General features: G+C 34.4%; 2 protein-coding genes across 5 annotated transcripts in view; one reads left to right on the forward strand and one right to left on the reverse strand.

Moving 5' to 3' along the window:
* Positions 1–2,615, forward strand: part of pex5la (peroxisomal biogenesis factor 5-like a) — a 145,587-nt gene extending 142,972 nt beyond the window's left edge. For both annotated transcript variants that reach the window (XM_056459878.1, XM_056459879.1), the window contains one exon: positions 1,057–2,615. In XM_056459878.1, coding sequence (XP_056315853.1) covers positions 1,057–1,258 — 202 coding nt within the window. In that variant the 3' untranslated portion in view covers positions 1,259–2,615. The remainder of the gene's footprint in view (positions 1–1,056) is intronic.
* A 7,417-nt stretch (positions 2,616–10,032) lies between these two features.
* Positions 10,033–19,732, reverse strand: part of usp13 (ubiquitin specific peptidase 13) — a 64,096-nt gene continuing 54,396 nt past the window's right edge. For all 3 annotated transcript variants that reach the window (XM_056459882.1, XM_056459881.1, XM_056459880.1), the window contains exons 19-21: positions 17,844–18,036; positions 15,580–15,664; positions 10,033–12,921 (exon numbers count right to left, since the gene is read on the reverse strand). In XM_056459882.1, coding sequence (XP_056315857.1) covers positions 12,825–12,921; positions 15,580–15,664; positions 17,844–18,036 — 375 coding nt within the window. In that variant the 3' untranslated portion in view covers positions 10,033–12,824. The remainder of the gene's footprint in view (positions 12,922–15,579; positions 15,665–17,843; positions 18,037–19,732) is intronic.

Genomic DNA, 19,732 nt, shown 5'->3' on the forward strand with positions numbered 1-19,732 from the left:
AGAAAATGAATGAATGAACGTACTTCAATAATATAATACACCTTACAAAAAGAATCAAGCATTCCACAGAGCCACAGTATAAAATATAATATCATTTTTAGCATCATTACTTTTTGAAAACCTTTGACCTTTTTTAAAATGCTTTTAATATTAAAAGCCTGACTTCATTGCAACATAGGCTCATTCTAAAAATGTAGCCCTATATACATTTCTTGATATACATGGTGAATAATGTAGCCAGAAGAACATATGGCTGCATTTCAGCTTTAAACCGAACACTACGTTCATTCAGTTTGTCCAGTTAGCTCGCCTTGTACAATGGTGAACTTGAGACGCAGAGAGGAGTTTAACCATGATGATATTCCAGAAAGCAGATAAGACAAAAACAGAAGCCACAAAATAAACTAAACAAGTAAATAACTTGTGAGAATGTGGTAAATCGTGGTAAAATTTAGACAAGGGTTTTTTTTCTGGATTGCGGTGTAAAACTGTCGGTTGGGTTTAGGGAAGTGGGTGGGCGGGACACTCGGTGCTTTTGAAAACACTATTTGTTTGATTCAGGGAAAGACAAGGGCGGGTCAGTCATTCAGTCTGTCGAAAGCGGCCTCTGGTGGATTTACACAGCAGGTGCGAATGGCACTCGCGAGAGAAATTTGAGATCTGGTGGATTTGTAAAAAAAAAAAAAACGTAGCTCCTGTGTTCAGTGCTCCCCAAAAATGAGCCTGGGTTGCTTTATTGTCACACTGTTGCGACCAATGAACTGTTGTGACCAGTCAAACACAGCCTGAGCATCCATACAGTAGTATTGATTCTGCAATGTACAGTAAGAGAACAGTTTTATTCTGATTGGCCTGTTTTCACCTTGATTTTACACTCACTGGATTAACAGTCTCATGGTATGCCATTTCCATGTTCTGAAATTGCATTATTCAGCTATGCCTATGCCTAGGTGTAGGCATACCTTTAAATTAGTCAAGAAGTTGAAAGATATGCTGCAAGTTTCTGTACTTTCAGAAACCCCTTTTTGCGATTTATTTTTTATGTTGAACTTGCAGGGAGGCAGCCAGTAATTTCCTGACGGCCCTTGGTCTGCAGAGGAAGAGCAGGAGTCGTCAGCTTTCCCACCAGGTGATGTCTGGGAACATCTGGGCAGCGCTGCGGATTGCTCTCTCCATGCTGGACCAGCCAGAGCTCTTTCAAGCTGCTAACATCGGAGACCTGGATTTACTAATGAGAGCTTTCAACCTGGACATGTGAGAGAGGAAACCCTTTAAACATGGCCAACATCCAAAGTCCTTTATGAGACCAACTTTGTCAGCAAGCAACTTGTTTTTTTTTCTTTCTTTTTTTTTTCCGCAGAGCACCTTTACATTCCTGAGAACTGAGTGCTGGATGATACTATTTTTAAGTAGATTTGCACATCAGTTTAAGATTAAGAGCACAACGCCGGGTGAAGATTGTACAAGTATGCCTTAGAGAAAATATCAGCTAGTCCTGCTACAGAAGAAAATCTGTTTTGACTTGTGAAACTGATGAAAGGAACGCAGACGTTAAATGCGCAAGAACAAGACTGACTCCACATCAGTGACTTGATTAGATGTACTGTATTACGTAGACTCCATGCATTGGTTGAATTGCACTGTTTATTTGAGATGGTGAGGTCGTTTTATTTGTTTGTTAATTTTGGGGATTTTGGTGGCCCTTGGTTGAACCCTGGACACTCCTCGCCTGATCTCTGCTGCATCGCCCCCTTTATTTCCTGGAGCTTGCAGACCAGATTTTAAAAAGCCTTACTTATCGTGCATGTAAAATAGGTTACTGAGATGTTATCAGTATGATATCAGATAAAAGCCATTCCTTGCCATACTTTGACCTCTTGATAAAACTGAAACCGAAGTCTACGTTTCATCAAGGTCTTTTTTTTCTGTTTGTAAAACATACCACATCTTTGAAGTGTAGTAGGCCTACTGCTTATTTTTCTGAATTCAGTGCAGGGAATTCACATATACTGCCCGCAATATCAATCTAGATTTGACAGGAAAACAAGTGTCTTTTGTGTTTTTGGAAAAAAAAAACGCTGCCCAAAATCTAAGCCAAAATATTTGTGATTATAAGAGTTTTTTACCCTGATACTGTCATCGTTGCTCATTTATGCTGCCTTCATGTGCTATCAAATTTATGATGAATATGAGAGAAATTGTACATGAATAGAACCTAAAGCTGCATTTCCATGGAAGCTTGCTTTCGCTACACATTTCAGACTTTATTCCTACTTATAACTATATAAGTAGACGCAAACTTGGAATTCTTTGCAAACTGTGTAAGTTGGGAGAAAGATAAACCACATGAACTTCACATGTTAAAATGAGAAACATAAAATGTGGTTTCTAATATTTTTTTTTCCTGGGAAACCTGTGTGATCACATATGAACACATGGATCACATTAACCTGGCATATATAGCAAGCTGTTATAACATTTAACCCTTAAAAAAGTGTGTGTTTTCATGCTAATAATTCTTATTTTTCAGCTACTACTGTTTATTCTATTAAGTACCAATACTTACTCACTAGCTAGTGCTTAGCTTTAGGTACTAGTACTTGTGTGTTACAGACTAGTGCTTATTAATATATTTTAAAAAAATCTAGTATTTATTTCAGCAGAGTAACTTGTAACTATTCTTTGTTACTTAGATACTTGGAAAGTATTCTAGTGACTTGGAATCTGTTATTTAGCTCAGACTTTTATTCCAGAAGTGACAGGTATCCTTTTTATATATTAGTAGCTTTCATTAAATACTGATACACATTTATTAAATATTACATTTACTAATTTAGCAGACACTTTTATCAGGGGCAAGCACTTCAAATCATCAAAGAGTAAATAAATGCAAAGTCTAAGTTAAGAAATATACAAGTAAAAAAATACATTTAATTGGATACCAGCACCTATTAAGGTTATACTAGATATACTAGACATTATTTTAACTAACTATCCTATTTTAATAGCACATGTGCAGTTTTACATTTAAATAGGAACTACTCAGTTCTGGATATTATGTTTTCCAAATGTGACTAGTATATATTTTTACATATGTACAAATATACTGAATATCTATATACTGAATTATTAATTATCTAAGAGTACTTATTTTTATTTATTCATTAGATTAAAGTACATATTCAATACATAATAATGCACAGATATTCATATATACTAATATTTATTCCAAATGTTACATGTGATGTTTTTGTTTTTACTGGTAATAGAACTGACTAGTCAAAAGACCAGTAAAAGACATTGTAAATACTAAAATAGAAGTGATACTAGCAACAAAAGATACTTACAGCTGTTTCACACAGCACGTGCGAGCAGAGCATGTGTTTTTTCGGTGTCCATGTTAACAGATTAAAGCTTTCGTACCGCATACAGAAGCAACACATCAGCACAGAGCGTGAGCGGCACTGCTGCTTCGTTCCAGGACTAGGTCTGTTTTTGCCGTCCATCTCACGCTCAGTTAAAGTGACAGTGCAGTGATAATGACCAAAAACACACTGAATGACAGTAAAAAGTAGCAATTTTATCCAATAGATGCATCGATAGTATCCACTGATTTTTATATAGGCAATCAAATGAACTTAAACGATTAAAGAAATGCAATGAATGTTAATTTGGGCCCAAAATACAAAACCAAAATTAAAACAATTTTGGTATTAGTTTTGCTTCAGTTGCACACTAGGTTGGTCATGTATACATGGGCATAACGGACATTTTAAAAGTGGGGGGACGACTGTATGAGATCATACGTTCATATAATTATTAATCACCTGTTTCTAAATGGTCTGTCTCTAAAAGTGAGGGGGACGGATCCCCCCCGTCCCCCCGGTTGCTACGCCCCTGCATGTATAAATATCATTATAACTATACTGTATAAATATTTTTATAACTATAGGCCTACATCATGCTGACAATCAAAAACAAAATGTCATGATATCACAGGCGATTGTCTTTTGACTGAGTGCACCTTAAAAGACATGAATGACACTCCTCATTGAGTAGAGAAGCATACAGTCCTTTAGGATCTGTATGATTCGTGAAATAAAGACTTGCAGGTTAAGGAAACAGCATAGGAGGAGGTTGCCTGTTCACTGCTTCTGCTCTTCATACGCAGTGTGCACGTGTTACTCACGCTCTCTGCTCGCTCGTGCTGTGTGAAACAGGTGTTAGTGTCTACTGCATACTATATCATACCATATACCTAACAAATAACTAATATTATCGGTAACACTTTAGTTTAGGTCACAATTTGCGGTATTAACAAACCATTAACTAACACTACTAGCTTAATTTACTACAAATGATCTGTTTATTAATAGTTGGGTTAAGGTTTTGGGTAGGATTAGGAATGCAAAATAAGATCATACTTTATAACTACTGATAAACAGTTAATATCTTAATAACAGGCAGGTAATAAGCCAGTAGTTAATAGCATGAATTGTGACCTAAAGTGTTACCATATTATCTACTATAAAAAGTACTTGAATTGAATGAAACATATTTAATAAAGTACAAATATCTAATGAATCCTTATTTAAAAATATATTTGAATATTAGTCAGTATTAGACTATTTTCAGAGCAGTGTAACTAAACACGAGTATCTAATGAATAAGCACTACTAGTAGCTGAGCAATAAGTATAATTTTAATGAAAATAAATGATATATTTGAAAGAATTTAATGTTATATCATCTTGCCATATGGCATCTTTTATGATTCCTAATTTTATGACACGACTTCACAAGTGAGAAATTTCAGTCACACTTTATTTTAAAGCAATGCTCCTCTTTTTGGGGGCATAAATAAGCTCATTTTACAGGTTTAATTTTGAACTTTGAGTTAAACCATATAATCGGCTGATGTCTGGGTCTGGCGAGAGCACTTTTAGCCTAGAGAAAGCAAGGCAAGTTTATTTATATAGCACATTTAATATACAATGATAATTCAAAGTGCTTTAAATAAACAAGAATAAAAGAAACAAAATACAACATGTATAAGGTATAAAAATAACGAGGGGTAAAAATGATTCATTCATTCATTTTCCGCTTTGTCCCTCATATATCAGGGAATGCCACAGCGGAATAAACCAACAACTATTCCAACATATGTTTTATGCAGTGGATGCCCTTAAAGCCACAACCCAGTACTGGGAAAAATAAAAATGATTAAAACATTTTTAAAATATGTTCAAACAGGTTTAAAGGAAATGGAACAAAAGAGTTTCAGATCAGATCAGACCATTAGGCTTTTAGCATCCCGCTCAAAAAAAAAAGAAAAAAAAAATATTCTTATGTTACAGATTTTTTTCTTTCTTTCATTATTCTTTCAAATCAAGGGACCGTGGCATAATTGGCCTAATATCATTGTGCCTACTGCAGCCATAATATGACATCCAAGTTCCTTGATTATTATCCTGAAAGTATATTTAGCCATAAATTAGTAATTTTTCATCAGTCTTAGTACACGATGTAACTACAGAAGTGTCATACTTTATAAGAAAATTATAAAATAAAGTTGTTGTTTGGAGGGAGAGGCTAATGGTCTAATCCGATTCAATGATTTATGCTAAGCTAAAGCTACGCTAAAAATGCTCCCGCCAGACCTGAAGATCGGCTGAATGGATTCCAAAATATTTAAACTCAACCGTTTAACTCTTATTGTAAAAGAAAAGGTGGAGTGTTCTTATTGTAAAAGAAAAGGTGGAGTGTTCTTATTGTAAAAGAAAAGGTGGAGTGTTCTTATTGTAAAAGAAAAGGTGGAGTGTTCCTTTAAGGTGTCCTTGTTTCAGTGTAACTGTACTACTGAGTAATATTAATTAATTACATGTACTTACGATGGTTAGAATCAGGATGAGGGTTAGTTCTATGGTTAGTTGCATGTAATTATGCATAATTATTTGTAATTAACATAGTATGAGCATAGAACATGTAACAAGGGCAACTTTAAAATAAAGTGTTCCTGAAATGTCTCATAGCAAGTGAAGGCAGCGTTATAATAGTTGATCTCCAGCTTGCATGACTATTCATTTTGCTCATTAGCATGAACATGCAATTGCTTAATGTTGCATGTGCGCCTCATAAAAAGTCAGTCCATAGGCTAATGATTTTAAAATGCTATGCAAAACCTATTTTCCCCCTTTATGCAGCTGGAAGTAGATGAAAAGCCTGAAGCACCACAAAAGCTTTAATTGCATTGTGACTTTTTGGTGTAAACTTGTGGGTAGAGGATAGAAAATCTGCACTTTCAGATCAAGTCTGTTTAACTTTACGTATTAAGTATCTTATTTCAAACGTCTTTGTGATCCAGCCGAGCTTTTATTTGTAGCATCCTTATTCCCTCACTAACTGCAAGAGTTGATTTCAAATATTTATGAAAAAAGCATGCAAAGCAATTCAAGCATCCATTATTAAGTGTTATTCATTTATGAATTGTTGTTCCATTTATTTAATCACTGCGCTATGTATTTCTTACTTATTCTGTATCTGAAACTCTTTGAAAAGTCCTGTATATGGTATCGATTCAGTTAGAACAGGCTTGTGCTTTGTAGCTGAATGTTACAGTAGACACTGTAGATTCTCTCATGCCTGAGGCCAAACCTCCCTTTTCTAGAACTTTGTACAATCTCAGGTGTGATTGTCTAGATGAATTCATGCTCCAGAAAAACTCCTGATGTATGAACGCATGCCGAATATACATATTTTTTGAATGCTGTAGAGGTATTTATATGCATGAACTTGACATGCCTATTTTAATCTATACCCTTCATTTCTATGACTTATATGGTACTGTAATCACAATATTTTGCATTTCAAAATATATATATATATATTGATTGATTGAAGAATATATGGCATTACCGTAAAATATTCAGAAATTAAAAGCCGTTTTTGCAATGCAGTGGGTAAAATCTCAACAGGACGTTCTTTGTAGTCATATATCACTATTGCAATGGTCAGATTTACTAAAGCCTTTAGAATTAGAGACTTGGAAATATGTTATCATTCAGAGCTGCGTTTCTGAATTTCTTCTTCTGAAACTTTCTGAATGTTTGCCAAAGGCTTTAATAACTCTGGCACTGTATTTAAAAGGTAGATGCATATACAAAAGTTATCTTTTAAAATAAAATATTGTAATAAGACTTGTCTGGTTTGTTGGTTTCAATTTTTCTTTTACACCAGAAATCATTAGTAAGTAAAGATCCTGTTCCTTGAAGATGCACAAATGTTTATATGTTCATTCATTTATTTTCTTTTTCGGCTTAGTCCCTTTATTAATCAGGGGTTGCCACAGCGGAATGAACTGCCAACTTATGCAGCATATGTTTTACACAGCGGATTCCCTTCCAGCCGCAACCCAACACTGGGAAACACCCATACACTCGTACATTCACACAAATACACTAGGGCCAATTTACCTTATTCAATTCACCTATAGCGCATGTCTTTAGACTGTGGGGGAAAGCAATGTTTATATGTTGATTTAATTTATTTTAATCAGGTTCACTATTTTTTATAAGTTTTGAAAAGTTTAACCTAATATTTGAGTCAGTTTGATGTAAGCTGAGATAACTAAAACATTTCATTTGACTCAAAAATTTAAAACAGTAAGATTTTTTTACAGTGTGTTGAACATTTCTTATCGTAAAATCCTTTCTTATTGTAAATATATCAAAACTTTTTGATTAGTAACAGGGATGGGCAAGAATGCATTCAAATGTATTTTAAAATAAAATTACGTCAATTTTAAGTGTATCAAAATAAACTACAAAATGCAGCAGCCACAAATGTATCAAAATAAAATACTCTATTTTTGTATTTTAAAAATAGTACAAAATTCTTTTAAATGTTCTATGCAAACCTTCCTTCTATAGGCCTGTTTGATCAATCCCTTCACCATTAAACTGACTCAGTGAAGTAAACAATGTTTGATAACAAAAACTTTCCTCTGCCACTTTTTTCACCTATAGGGGCAAGTTGTGGCCTAATGGTTAGTGAGTTTGGACTTGTAACACAAAGGTAATTTGTGTTTCTGTTTGAGTTTAGTGTAAATTTTGCACAAATTTCATACAAAAAGTTGTCTTAAAGATGATATCCTATGATTTACCATAAACCATTTAATGCAGATAATGAGTCAGAACATAGTACTATCTGTTATGTGTCCACCCAATGCGTGGCCAGTAAAATTGCCATCATCTCTGTTCAATAATTATGAACCCTTTTCACAAGACTGTTATGACGCGTTTAACGGTCAGCATAATCTTAAATCGTTGAAAGTTTTTAATATTTCGATTTTTTATGAACATTTATATGCATTTATGTGTGTATTATATCATCTTTGCATCTTATTACAAAAATGCATTACCCCTCATGTGAGATGTTTCTAATGCAGCATCTATGGGGCTGACAATAAATTGGACGTTATTCTCTCCTCTGGTTGCCGTCATCAGTCTCACACAATTTTTTTTCCTTTTTTTGGAAGTCTTGATAGCACCATCGTGGAATTTTTCTTTTATTATTTCAGCAAATAGGATTGTAAAAAAATTATTTGTTGTACTCTCCCATTCACTGTGCTCTAAGTTTACCCAACTATGATGACTTCCGCTACTGAGAAACCCGGAAATGTGAAAAGGGTCTGTTCAACCTATTAACAATCTTAGATTTTAAAAGGGAGCTAGGCCAATATGAAGAGTTCATTTTCATTTTTTGCTAGCAGAATTTTTCAGAAATCTGTATTTTTGCAATTAATCTCTTCTATACTCAATGACAAAACATGATTTCAGAAAACTAATAAAAACTCTACAACATAAAAATATAAAATCTCAAAATTAGAAAAATATCTGTTTTTGAGGCCATGATGGACAGAGGCTAGTGGGCAAATTTGGCCAAGATGTCGGGGTTAAACCCCTACACTTTTTCGAAGGACATCCTGGGATTTTTAACGACCACAAAGAGTCAGGACCTCGGTTTAACGTCTCATCCAAAAGACGGTGCTCACAGAGCAGTGTAAAGTCCCCTTCACTATACTGGGGCGTTAGGACCCACACAGACTGCAGGTTGAGCGCCCCCTGCTGGTCTACAAAACACCACTTCCAACAGCAACCTAGCTTTCCCATGTGGTCTCCCATACAGGTACTGACCAGGTGCAGCCCTGCTTAGCTTCAGTGGGTAACCATGTGAAAGTTGCAAAGAGCTATCTGCCAAATGTCCCTACTAATAATTTAATTAGTTCAAAATAAAATAATGCTCTGTCAATCCCTTAGTAACCCACTTAAAGGGTTAAAGTCAAGCTGGCTATGAGTTCATTATAATACTATTAACCAAGGCTGTGCAATTAATCGAAACTCAGTTTCGATTTTGGCCTCCATGATTATGAAAAATAATAATGGGGATAAAATAGTTCAATTGCGTTACACACCTCGCTAAATTCCTCTTCATTCATACATCCTCAAAGACAGATTGCAATAAAATCATGTAAATTGACTTTTGCAGCATGGGATTTCATTGGTTAATTGTTATTTTTTTTATATTATTAAGTACTTTATTCATGTTTTTAAAAGCGCAATGCACAATGGATGGATGTCCCCACCAATGTCAAGAGTGAATCTACACCTATGTTCTAATATTTGTAAAATATGCCACATATCTAAACAAACCAAAAAGCTATGAAAAGCTTATTTGTTCAGCTTTCTGTTTGTACACTGCAAAAATTGCTGTAAAATGCACAATTTTGGTTGCCAGTAATATTGTAAAATGTGTAAGTGCACTGTAAATTAACAATTACATTCGTGCTGTAGTTTTATAGTACAGTTGTAATTGTCAATTAATAAAGTGCTTGTAAATTGTTGACAGTAATACAGTGCAAATTTGCCAGTAATACTGTACATTTTACAGCATTTTTACACTGTCATTTGGCCTTTTCCCCCCTTGAATCCAAATGGTATTTTCAATGTATTTGAAACTATGAAAATGCCACAGGTGAACAATTGTGGATTTTATTGAACAATCCAAACATTATGAGAGTCACAAGTATGTTTGAACAGATTTTGAAAGAGGATTCCCACATTTGCCATGATTTTGTGTTTCTAAACAATATATGGATCAGAAAATCCATTTTAAAAAAATTATAACAAACAAGTGGGCAAATTTGTATAGTAACTACAGAACTGGCGCACCTTTTTAGCAAAAAATAAAATAAAAATAAAACGTACCACATGACCTTCAGTTCCATGAAAAACAGAATCAGCTAAAGAGCCATAAAAATTGCAAAATGTCAACTGACTAACCTCTGAGTTTAGTGCACATTCTGAAAAAAGGCATATTTGAGAAAGGTGAGGTAAAAACATCCACTTTCACACCCAATATAGAAACAAAAAGAGATCAGGAAGAAAAATTGAGAAAATGAGAAAGAAAAAAGGGTATGAATATTCATTTAAAATAAGAAAGAGAAGGAGAGAAAGAGTGAGGACCTCGAATGGATACAAAGACACTGAACTCCCAACATAACAGGTAGTGCACAAAAGAAAGAAACATGACAGGGTACTATCTACAACATCATGTGCAACTTCCAGTTGAAAAGACTGAAGATGAACAAGCTCCACCTCAGCCTGGGCGAGATCACGATGTCAAATGATTAAACTTTAATTCAGCCCTAAACTTCACACTCAATAATGTGGTAAAACACTTTAAAAGATACTCGCCGAGAACACATTCAGGTTTTGTCTGAAATATAAAGGGTTTGAATGATGAAGGCAGAGCTGGGTTTGTCCGATATGTCATAAAGCTTGAGATTTGGTAACACTGAGCACCAGTACATCAGTACACGTATCTGAGATAGTTTTATGTATGACACTGCATATGTTTCTGAACTATGCTGTAAGTCATTACACATTGCTTAGGTACAGGATAAAAAGTAGTTTTACATTCTTTAAGACTGGATGTTTTAAATGCATCGCAGTCTTTAAACTGTAACATGAGCAAAGTAAAGCACTTGAACATTGCATGATTATGTGATATCGATGCATTTTCAGGTCAGCTATCGTAGACTGACGAAAAGCTATTATTGAATCTTAAATTGAATGTGATTCGACTGCAAATAAAAATGTATTTTTAAGGGACTGGAAAATAATGCCATGTGTACAGATCAAATCAGAATTTTAAAATAAATATCTTAATAGCAAAACCGTGAACAATAGTCTAGTATTTCAGTCGACATATCTGTAAAACTGAACCGCGTTTAAGTATGTGAATTAGTCAGATTATGTTACAGATTGATGGCAGTTACATCAGAAATCCTCTAAATATGGAAAAATGTTGTGTTTTTGAATGTTTGGGTACACAAATAGGCATGAAATTAAGTCCAGTGAGTACAAATGTAACATTAAAGTCATGCCAATAAATGAAGCTCAGTGTTCTTGAATTATAATTAAAAAACACTAAAGGGATATTCACCCAAACATTAATCAAACATTAATAAACATCTGTGCGTGGCATTGTTTTATTCTTCAGCAGAACATTAACAACTATTTTTTATATGAAACTGATCCTTGGTGAACGATAAAATTTAACAGCTACCAGAGCTTTGAGAGTCCAAATAAAATACACAGTCAAAACTAACTCATACCCATGGCTCCTGACAAGTCAAGGAGTCCATGTGAAGCAAAATGACTAGTCTTAGCAAGCTTTTTTTATGTCACTTTAAATTCACAACCTCAGCAAACAGTCCTGAGCTCATTCACCTCAGTCTGTAGTGTGAGCTTCCTACAGTGGCTGTGGATTCATAGAAATGAATCATTTCACTTCATAAGATGCCAATGTACCATCAGGAGACATGTACCATATTTTTTGCCTGCATACATAATATATAAATATATCTTTCATTTCTTTTTCTTTCTTTTTTTCTCTCTAAGTCTACTGACTTGCATTTTTAAATCACCAAGGACCTAAACAAATCTTTAGCATTCTATCAAAGAAAAGAAGATCCTACTTTACTTCTTTAATGGCCTATAAGTCTAAGTAAATTAACGGCAAGTTTTAATTTTGGGTCAACTGTCCATTTAAAGTAGGTTTACTTCTGCCTAAAGTTATAGAAACTGGAAAAGTTTTTGCTGTTGGGGAGATTTAAATATAGATATAAATAAAGAATCAGTCGATGATGTCACAAATACAGACCAATCCAAATGCCAGAATATGTCTAACAGCAAACTAAAGCCAACCAAATAAGGGCTATTATCTAATATTTCAACATACATGCCTGTAAAAACAACACCTTAGATTTTTAAAAACCTTATTTGAAATCCATTCTGTGTGTTTCAGACATGAAATGAATTACAATTTAAGTACAATCTCCTGTAATGGCAGTAATATTTGCAAATGCAGGCACGTGTTATATTTAAAAAGAAAGTGTATGTATTGAAAATACTGGCACCGGAGCTTAAAGTATTCAAAGAGAAATATAACAAATAATCTGAGAATATATTAGGAAAATAATCTGCATACCTAAAATTGCACGCACCCCACTGTACCATTAAAGCAGACGCAATACAAACGAACAAACAAATGACAGACAGACGACACACACAAACACACACACTGTTTCCTGCTGGAGCGCTGCTGTGGTTTGCGCCTCTGTGCGGGTTTTGGCAGGGACTGTGAGGTTCCTCTCTCCTTCTCACAGGTGTAAATGCTTTCCTAGTTTCCAGCAGTGTCAGTGGAGCTTCACACACACCTCTCTGGCCAAACGGCTGTGCATAAGGTTGTGAAGGTCCAGATTTAGCAGCTTGACAGGCGCCGGTAAAAGTACATGTAGCCCAAGTCTTTAGGGGGCCTCTCTGACAAACATACTTTGTGGTCATTGTAAATCAGCCATCTAGGAAAGTAAAAATAAATCAAATTTTGAGTTAAATGTATTTACGCATATTTACATTAATAGTTATTTACTTCATTTGTTGTTTTTTCCTATTTAAAATGTTTTTTATTATTACATAATTGTTTATTCAAATATAATTGTACATGTTAAAAATGACATTTATTTTTTATATTTTTATATTTATAGTCATTCTTTATAATTATAATCATCTTTTCTGATTCAAAAATATACATAATTTAGAGAAATAATAGATTTTTTTCTTAATTTTCAATTTTATTATTACAATAAAATTATTATTAAAAGTATTATTACAATTTTGATAACAGTTTACATTAAGGTCTCATTTGTTAAAGGTCCATTGAACTGCTTTTAAATGTGGATTTTTATTCGATGTTTGACGTAATCTCAACTGAAATCAAATACAGCCCCTCCCCCTTTTCAAAAGCAGCCAATAGCATTTCCTTGATATAACAACTGCCAAACGACTGCCAAAGTATATACTAGTAGTACTGAGTCTGCTCTGCTTAAAAACACAGCTTCTGCATAATTCAAATTGGTTCAATACATTTTGGGTGCACTTACACTTTGCTATCCGAACCATGCTCAGGTGCTCCGAATCTCGTCCAGGCACGGTTCAGTTGGCCGGCCCTGGCCTGGTTAGAAGACGTGTGCCAGAGTGCGGTTCGGTTGGGTTTGGTGCGATATGCTTGTAATGTGTGTGCTAAGCACAAGAAACTGAAGAGGCAATGTCACTTTTAATGGAGTATTTACATAGATTTATTAATCATTCTAACTGTTTAATGAATGCGAACAGTTTATTAGTTTATTAAAGACACAAACCCCTCGCTGCACCTTCTGCAAACCTCCTAATACAGGGGTGACCAACCCTGTTCCTGGAGATCAACCTTCCTGCAGATTTCAGTTGCAAACCATTTCAAACACACCTGCCTGTAATTATCAAGTGCTGTTCAGGTCCTAATTAATTGGTTCAGGTGTGTTTGATTAGGGTTGAAGCTGAACTTTGCAGGAAGGTCGATCTCCAGGAACAGGGTTGAGCACCACTGTCCTAATACATGCAGCACAAGGACTTTTATGATCATTAATGAGTGTCAAATGTGCTGGATCTGTTTGGTTAAATATTTGACTGAGTGTCATTGCATCCCAAACAACTAAAATGATATAACTAAAACAATCTCCACTCTGCTGCTGAGCGAGAGCGCTTCTCTTCCTGTTAAACTGAACAGTCACACCATCGATGACGTAATCGTTCTCAGGTTCGGAAAGCAAAATGCAGTGTGAGTGCAGACCATCAGGGCAGAGGGGAGGGAGGACAATCGCGATTCTGCATGGTTCAAGGCAACTGTACATAGTGTGAGTACACTGTCTGTATCCTTATATATTACAATTCACTATTTGGAATCTCCTAGCTTCAAAGTATCTTCTCCCTCTGAGCTTGCTGTAGACAGGTACTGTACACATCGCATTTCAAAATGACAAATAAGGAATTCCGATCAACAGTTTACTACTGTTTATAATTTTTTTTTTTACAACTGGTTCTCATATCTGATTGGCTAATAGCCGTGTGATATTATGCAATAACAGCACTCGTACAGCCTCTTCACCCTTGTGTATTACTCTGACCCACATAGAGTGACAGCAGATCAATAAACTCACAACAGTTTGACAAATATTGCAGCTGTTGGGCAACATATTGTACATTTGAGGCTTTTTCAGCCAAGAATGTGGTTGTTTAATAGCATCTATGCAGTTTATTTGTAAGGATAGTGCTTGTTTTAAATATTCATAATTTCTGAGATTTAGCATGTTGGCAGCCATTAGCCTGTCATTGAGCAGAGCAAAGACAGTTGATGTTCCGCAACAGAAACCACATAATAAATTCTTAGGGAAGAAAAACTCAGCGTAAATTTTAAATTACAGCTGATAAAGTCATTATAAAACAAGTAAGTGACTTTCAAAGTCGATCACTCTCTTTTGTATGTTGTAGTGATGTATTCATACCATAGTAATCTGCTAGTGTTTGTTTTGCTTTGGCTTTTTCTCAGTTAATTATAGTGATATCCCGATTGCCACAGAGAAATACTGGGAAATCTCTGAAGACTGATGGGAAATTTATTGAGCATCTGATTGATCAGAAGATTTGATGAGAAACTGAATTATGATGACAATTCATTTTGACAAAAACAACAAACCTGTAGCTTTGAATGCTAATATCTTCTAATTGCTAATTTTGTTGTTGTTTTAGAGCACACTAGATATCAGACATCAGCATAATGATATTAACACCTAAAAAAACTCAATTTTGATTTAATTACATTTTTTCTTTGCTACTAAATGGCAGTTCTGTTTTATATCATCTACATGTTTTTTTCAGTGTCAGTGTAGCAATGTAGTTATGGATTTAGATATAAAGTATTATTAATTAACAACTACACTAATGAACCACAACACCTTTAGAACATTTCAACTTTCGAATAACATTTCTATGTATACATTTTCTAGCATACATCATCACTTGCTGTTGACAGCACAAATCACTTGTTGTTTTCAAATGTTTTCTGCAATCAATCCATCCACAATCTGAATGTAACCAATAACAGCCTGATTGCAAATAAAAAACATACATTGTAATCAGCATACCTGCCCTCTTTTTTGATATGACACACATAATGGCCAGACATTGTGGATGTTCCCATGTGACTGATGAAAGCAAACAGTTCGTAACCTTGGAGAAAGAAAAGAAACCAACATCAGAAATGAAATATGTTTCCACACAATGATTTCTTGTTTTTATTTTTCAATTATTATTTCAATTATTATGACGAAAAAAGAGCTACAGTAGTTTTCTAGATGTAGAAACTATTTAGTATGGATAATTCACACCAGGGTAGGGTTGCATCAGCTGTTCATAAGTTCTTTCTTAAACTGGAATGTAAAGTCCGAACAAGGGGCTTAGTAGCTACTAGCTAGTTTGTAACTAAATTTGTTTTCACTTCGGTTGCACCACATGTTCTTATGAAAAAACCATAGTTAGTAGTTTGTAAGCTCTCCGTAAAGTCATGCGTAGTCACATTGAATGAAGTAATATTCAATAAAAAGCATTTAAATCATCAAACTGCTTTGAAATTCTGCAACTAACGCATATTATATATAAAAATTAAATAATAAATTACATTTTTATAATGCATTACATTACAGTCAGTCACTAATAACAGATGATGCACATACCTGCATGGCAAGCCATGAATGCAGCTAAATACACATGAAGTTATCAAAATATTATACTTGATTTTTTTTATTATCCTACACATGAAAGAGAAAAGAGCAGGGAGAATAACTCAGTCATGTAGAAATTCTCATTTTAATTGATGGATCCAGTTAACACAAAACACTCCTGGAAGGAAGATTAAACTCTTCTTTCACAAACTAAAACAAACGTGAGATTTTGGAGGATATGTAGGCTTTGAGTAGAGGGAGATCATTCTTCATTATGATCGAGAGCTCCTTAATGTCAATAATCTCGCCATCTTCTGTTTTCTGCTGTTATACATGGGGGAGGATGCTGTAAATATTTAGTTGGAGCGTAGCGTTACGTTTAAACTAAGTTCAGTGGTGCAACACAAAAATATTTAGTAGTGCGTAAATTGTAACTTAGTGTCCCTTTAAGTCAAAACTAGCCTACGTTTTAACGTTTCACGCACTGCTGGTGCAATCAACCCCAGTTTCCCAGAAAAAGACAATCTGGGTCAAATGTGATAAAAAACAGTGTTAAGGGATAGTTTACCTCAAAATTCTAATTATGTCATAATTCACCATCCAGTTGTTTCAAACTGTTTATTTTTTCTTCTGTTTGATGCAAAAGATTACATTTTAAAGAATGTCTGAAACCTGTAGTCAATGAATTTTTCTTTCCTATTATTGAAGTCAGCGGCTGTTAAATGGTGAGTAAACATTCATCTTTGGGTGAACTGTTCCTTTAAAGGGATAGTTCAAGCAAAATGACATTTCTGTCAACATTAATTCAACCTTGTTTCAAATCTTTAAATCAAGCTTAGCAACCATTCAGTTCCATGATGTTTGTTTTTCCTACTATGAAAGTTAATGGTTACAGGTTTTCAGCATTCTTCAAAATATCTTTTGTGTTTAACAGAATAAAGTAACTCATAAAGGTTTGGAACCAGTTCATATTGACTAAATAGTAAGAAAATGTTAATTTTTGGGTAAACTATGCCTTTAAGGCGGGCAACGCATTGGCGCAGTAGGTAATGCTGTCGGCCTCACAGCAAGAAGGTTGCTGGTTCGAGCCTCGGCTGGGTCAGTTGGCGTGCTGTGTGGAGTTTGCATGTTCTCCCTGCGTTTGCGTGGGGGTGCTCTGGTTTCCCCCACAGTCCAAAGACATGAATTGTCCGTAGTATATGAGTGTGAATGAGTGTGTGTGGATGTTTCCCAGAGATGGGTTGCGGCTGGAAGGGCATCTGCTGCGTAAAAAACGTGCTGGATAAGTTGGTGGTTCATTCTGCTGTGGCTACCCCAGATTAATAAAGGGACTAAGCCGGAAAGAAAATGAATAAATGAATATGACTTTAAGGCAATATTTAACAAAAAACAACCTTTTTAAAACTAGTGCATGTTTTTAAAAACAACGCTGTAAAAAAATTGTGATGTAACTACAGGATCATATATGCATAGACGTGTGGTGTTTCTTTATTAAGTGCAATACGTGTAATAATGAATGTAATTTTTAGTTGCTGTGTAAACATAACTTAATTCCCTAAAAATATTATATATGAGATATTCAAATGTTAATACAAGCTAATTTTGCATGGAGATGTACTGTAGCTAATGTGTGGAAACTGTAACCCTCCATATATGTTTGCTTAGTTCAACATTCAGTGAGCACTTACGGCCGGGTCCGTCTCTGACTCGCGGGCTAGACAGATCCTGATCTGGAGACAGTGAGGAGTCAGTGTGGGCGTTGGCGTTTGAGAAGCTGTTATCGTTCGGCTCTGTGTCTGCTGTGTCTGACATAGCTTCGCTCTCATCCTCACAGTCTGGGTGTGTGAAAATCCAGTCAAGAGCTCGTTCCAAGTTGTTGTTCTGTTATCAAACAAGAAGCAGAAAACCACAAGCAGAAAAACCCATTTAAAGACTCTCTTCAAGACTAAATATGACCTCATTATATTGTAATTCATTGTTACCACTGCATTTTGGTCTAAAAAAACAGCATTTGTGCTTGAGTGGTTGAGATCTTAATCCACAGCCTATTATTTATAGGTTATTAACAGCCTAACTGGACAAAAAACATGTCAAGCGTTAATTAAAAAAAAAATACTGAACATCAAAATTATATCCTCAGGCAAAGAGCCGTTTTTAAATTTCTCAGACCAGTCGAAAGTCCTTGATTTAACTGAGGTCATTCTAGCGTGGTCAAAAGACTCATTTAGGCATAGGCACTAATCTGAAATAGCGCCGTGATTCACTGCAAATGCCAGCACTGAAAGCAAATGTGGCCTGACGCCCTCGTCTTTTCCTGGACAAATGTGAACGACATTGGTTGAAGACGTGCACTTGTTACTGGGCTATTATTGGCTGCTTGAGAAGCTATTTTTAACCACACACATGAACAGACATGAAAAACACAAATGCTTGACTTAAAAAAACAATCCAAAAAGAAATATTCAAGAGGAAGCAGGTTCTTATTTTAAGAAAAAAGACTTTTCAAGAAGATCTGAAAGGTTAGACACAGTATATAGTTCAGATACATACATATATATTCACTATATTAAAAAAGATATATATACAGTGCTCAGCATAATTGAGTACACGCCATTTTGAAAATGAATATTTTTATCAACTTCTCAGAGAATATAAGCAATATATTTTGGTGCATTTAAACAAAACAGCTTTATTAAACAGATATATTTATTAAAATTATATTTTAGCCACAAAACGCATTTAGAAATTGAAAGACAATACAATTAAATTCAAGCAAAATATTGCAAAAAAAATTACAACCTTCAAAATTTCAACCAAATTATTCTATTTATTTGCTTCTTTTGATTTTTCCTCTTTTAAAAATTTGTATTTGTTATTCTTCTATAACATATAAATTTAGGTGTACTTGTTTTTGGACCGTTATTGTAAGTTATTTAATTAAATAAGCTCTAGATTTGGCTTCCGTACTGATTAATCTAATGTGTATGCACACATATAATATTGTATAGCTTCCTATTAAAAATATGAATTTAAAAGATAGATTCGTGAGGGGTGTACTTATATAAGCTGAGTATATATTTACCTGTACATAGATCAAAATATATTCATGTGGTTCAAAGTAGGGTCTCATTTTATTGTTTGATTCAAGTTAAATTTAAAGTGATATTACATACATAAACATAAAATATCACTTTCTTCAGAAATGTTATTGTTTGTGTGAATAAAATCTCAAAATATCTAGTCTTCCATCATCATCATTCAGATTAACAATTATTTTGACCTATTTCTATTAAAATAAATAAAAATAAAACAATAAAATAAGAAAGAAACAAAGGAAAAGATGCTTTTAAATATCTAATCATATAGTTGTTGTTCTAAATATATGATTTTTAGGGGTATGTACTGTAAACTATTCAGTAGTTCATTGTTACATTGAATTATATTTTACTATTTTTATATGCAGTTTATCAGGATTTTTGATTAAAAGAATGCAACATTTAGTTATCATTGTTTTGTAATATTATGAATATATGTACTGTCATTTTAAATCGATGCATTGTGTTTAAAAGCTATATTC

The sequence above is a fragment of the Danio aesculapii genome, chromosome 6 (genome assembly GCF_903798145.1).
Source record: "Danio aesculapii chromosome 6, fDanAes4.1, whole genome shotgun sequence".
Classification (NCBI taxonomy): Eukaryota; Metazoa; Chordata; class Actinopteri; order Cypriniformes; family Danionidae; genus Danio; species Danio aesculapii.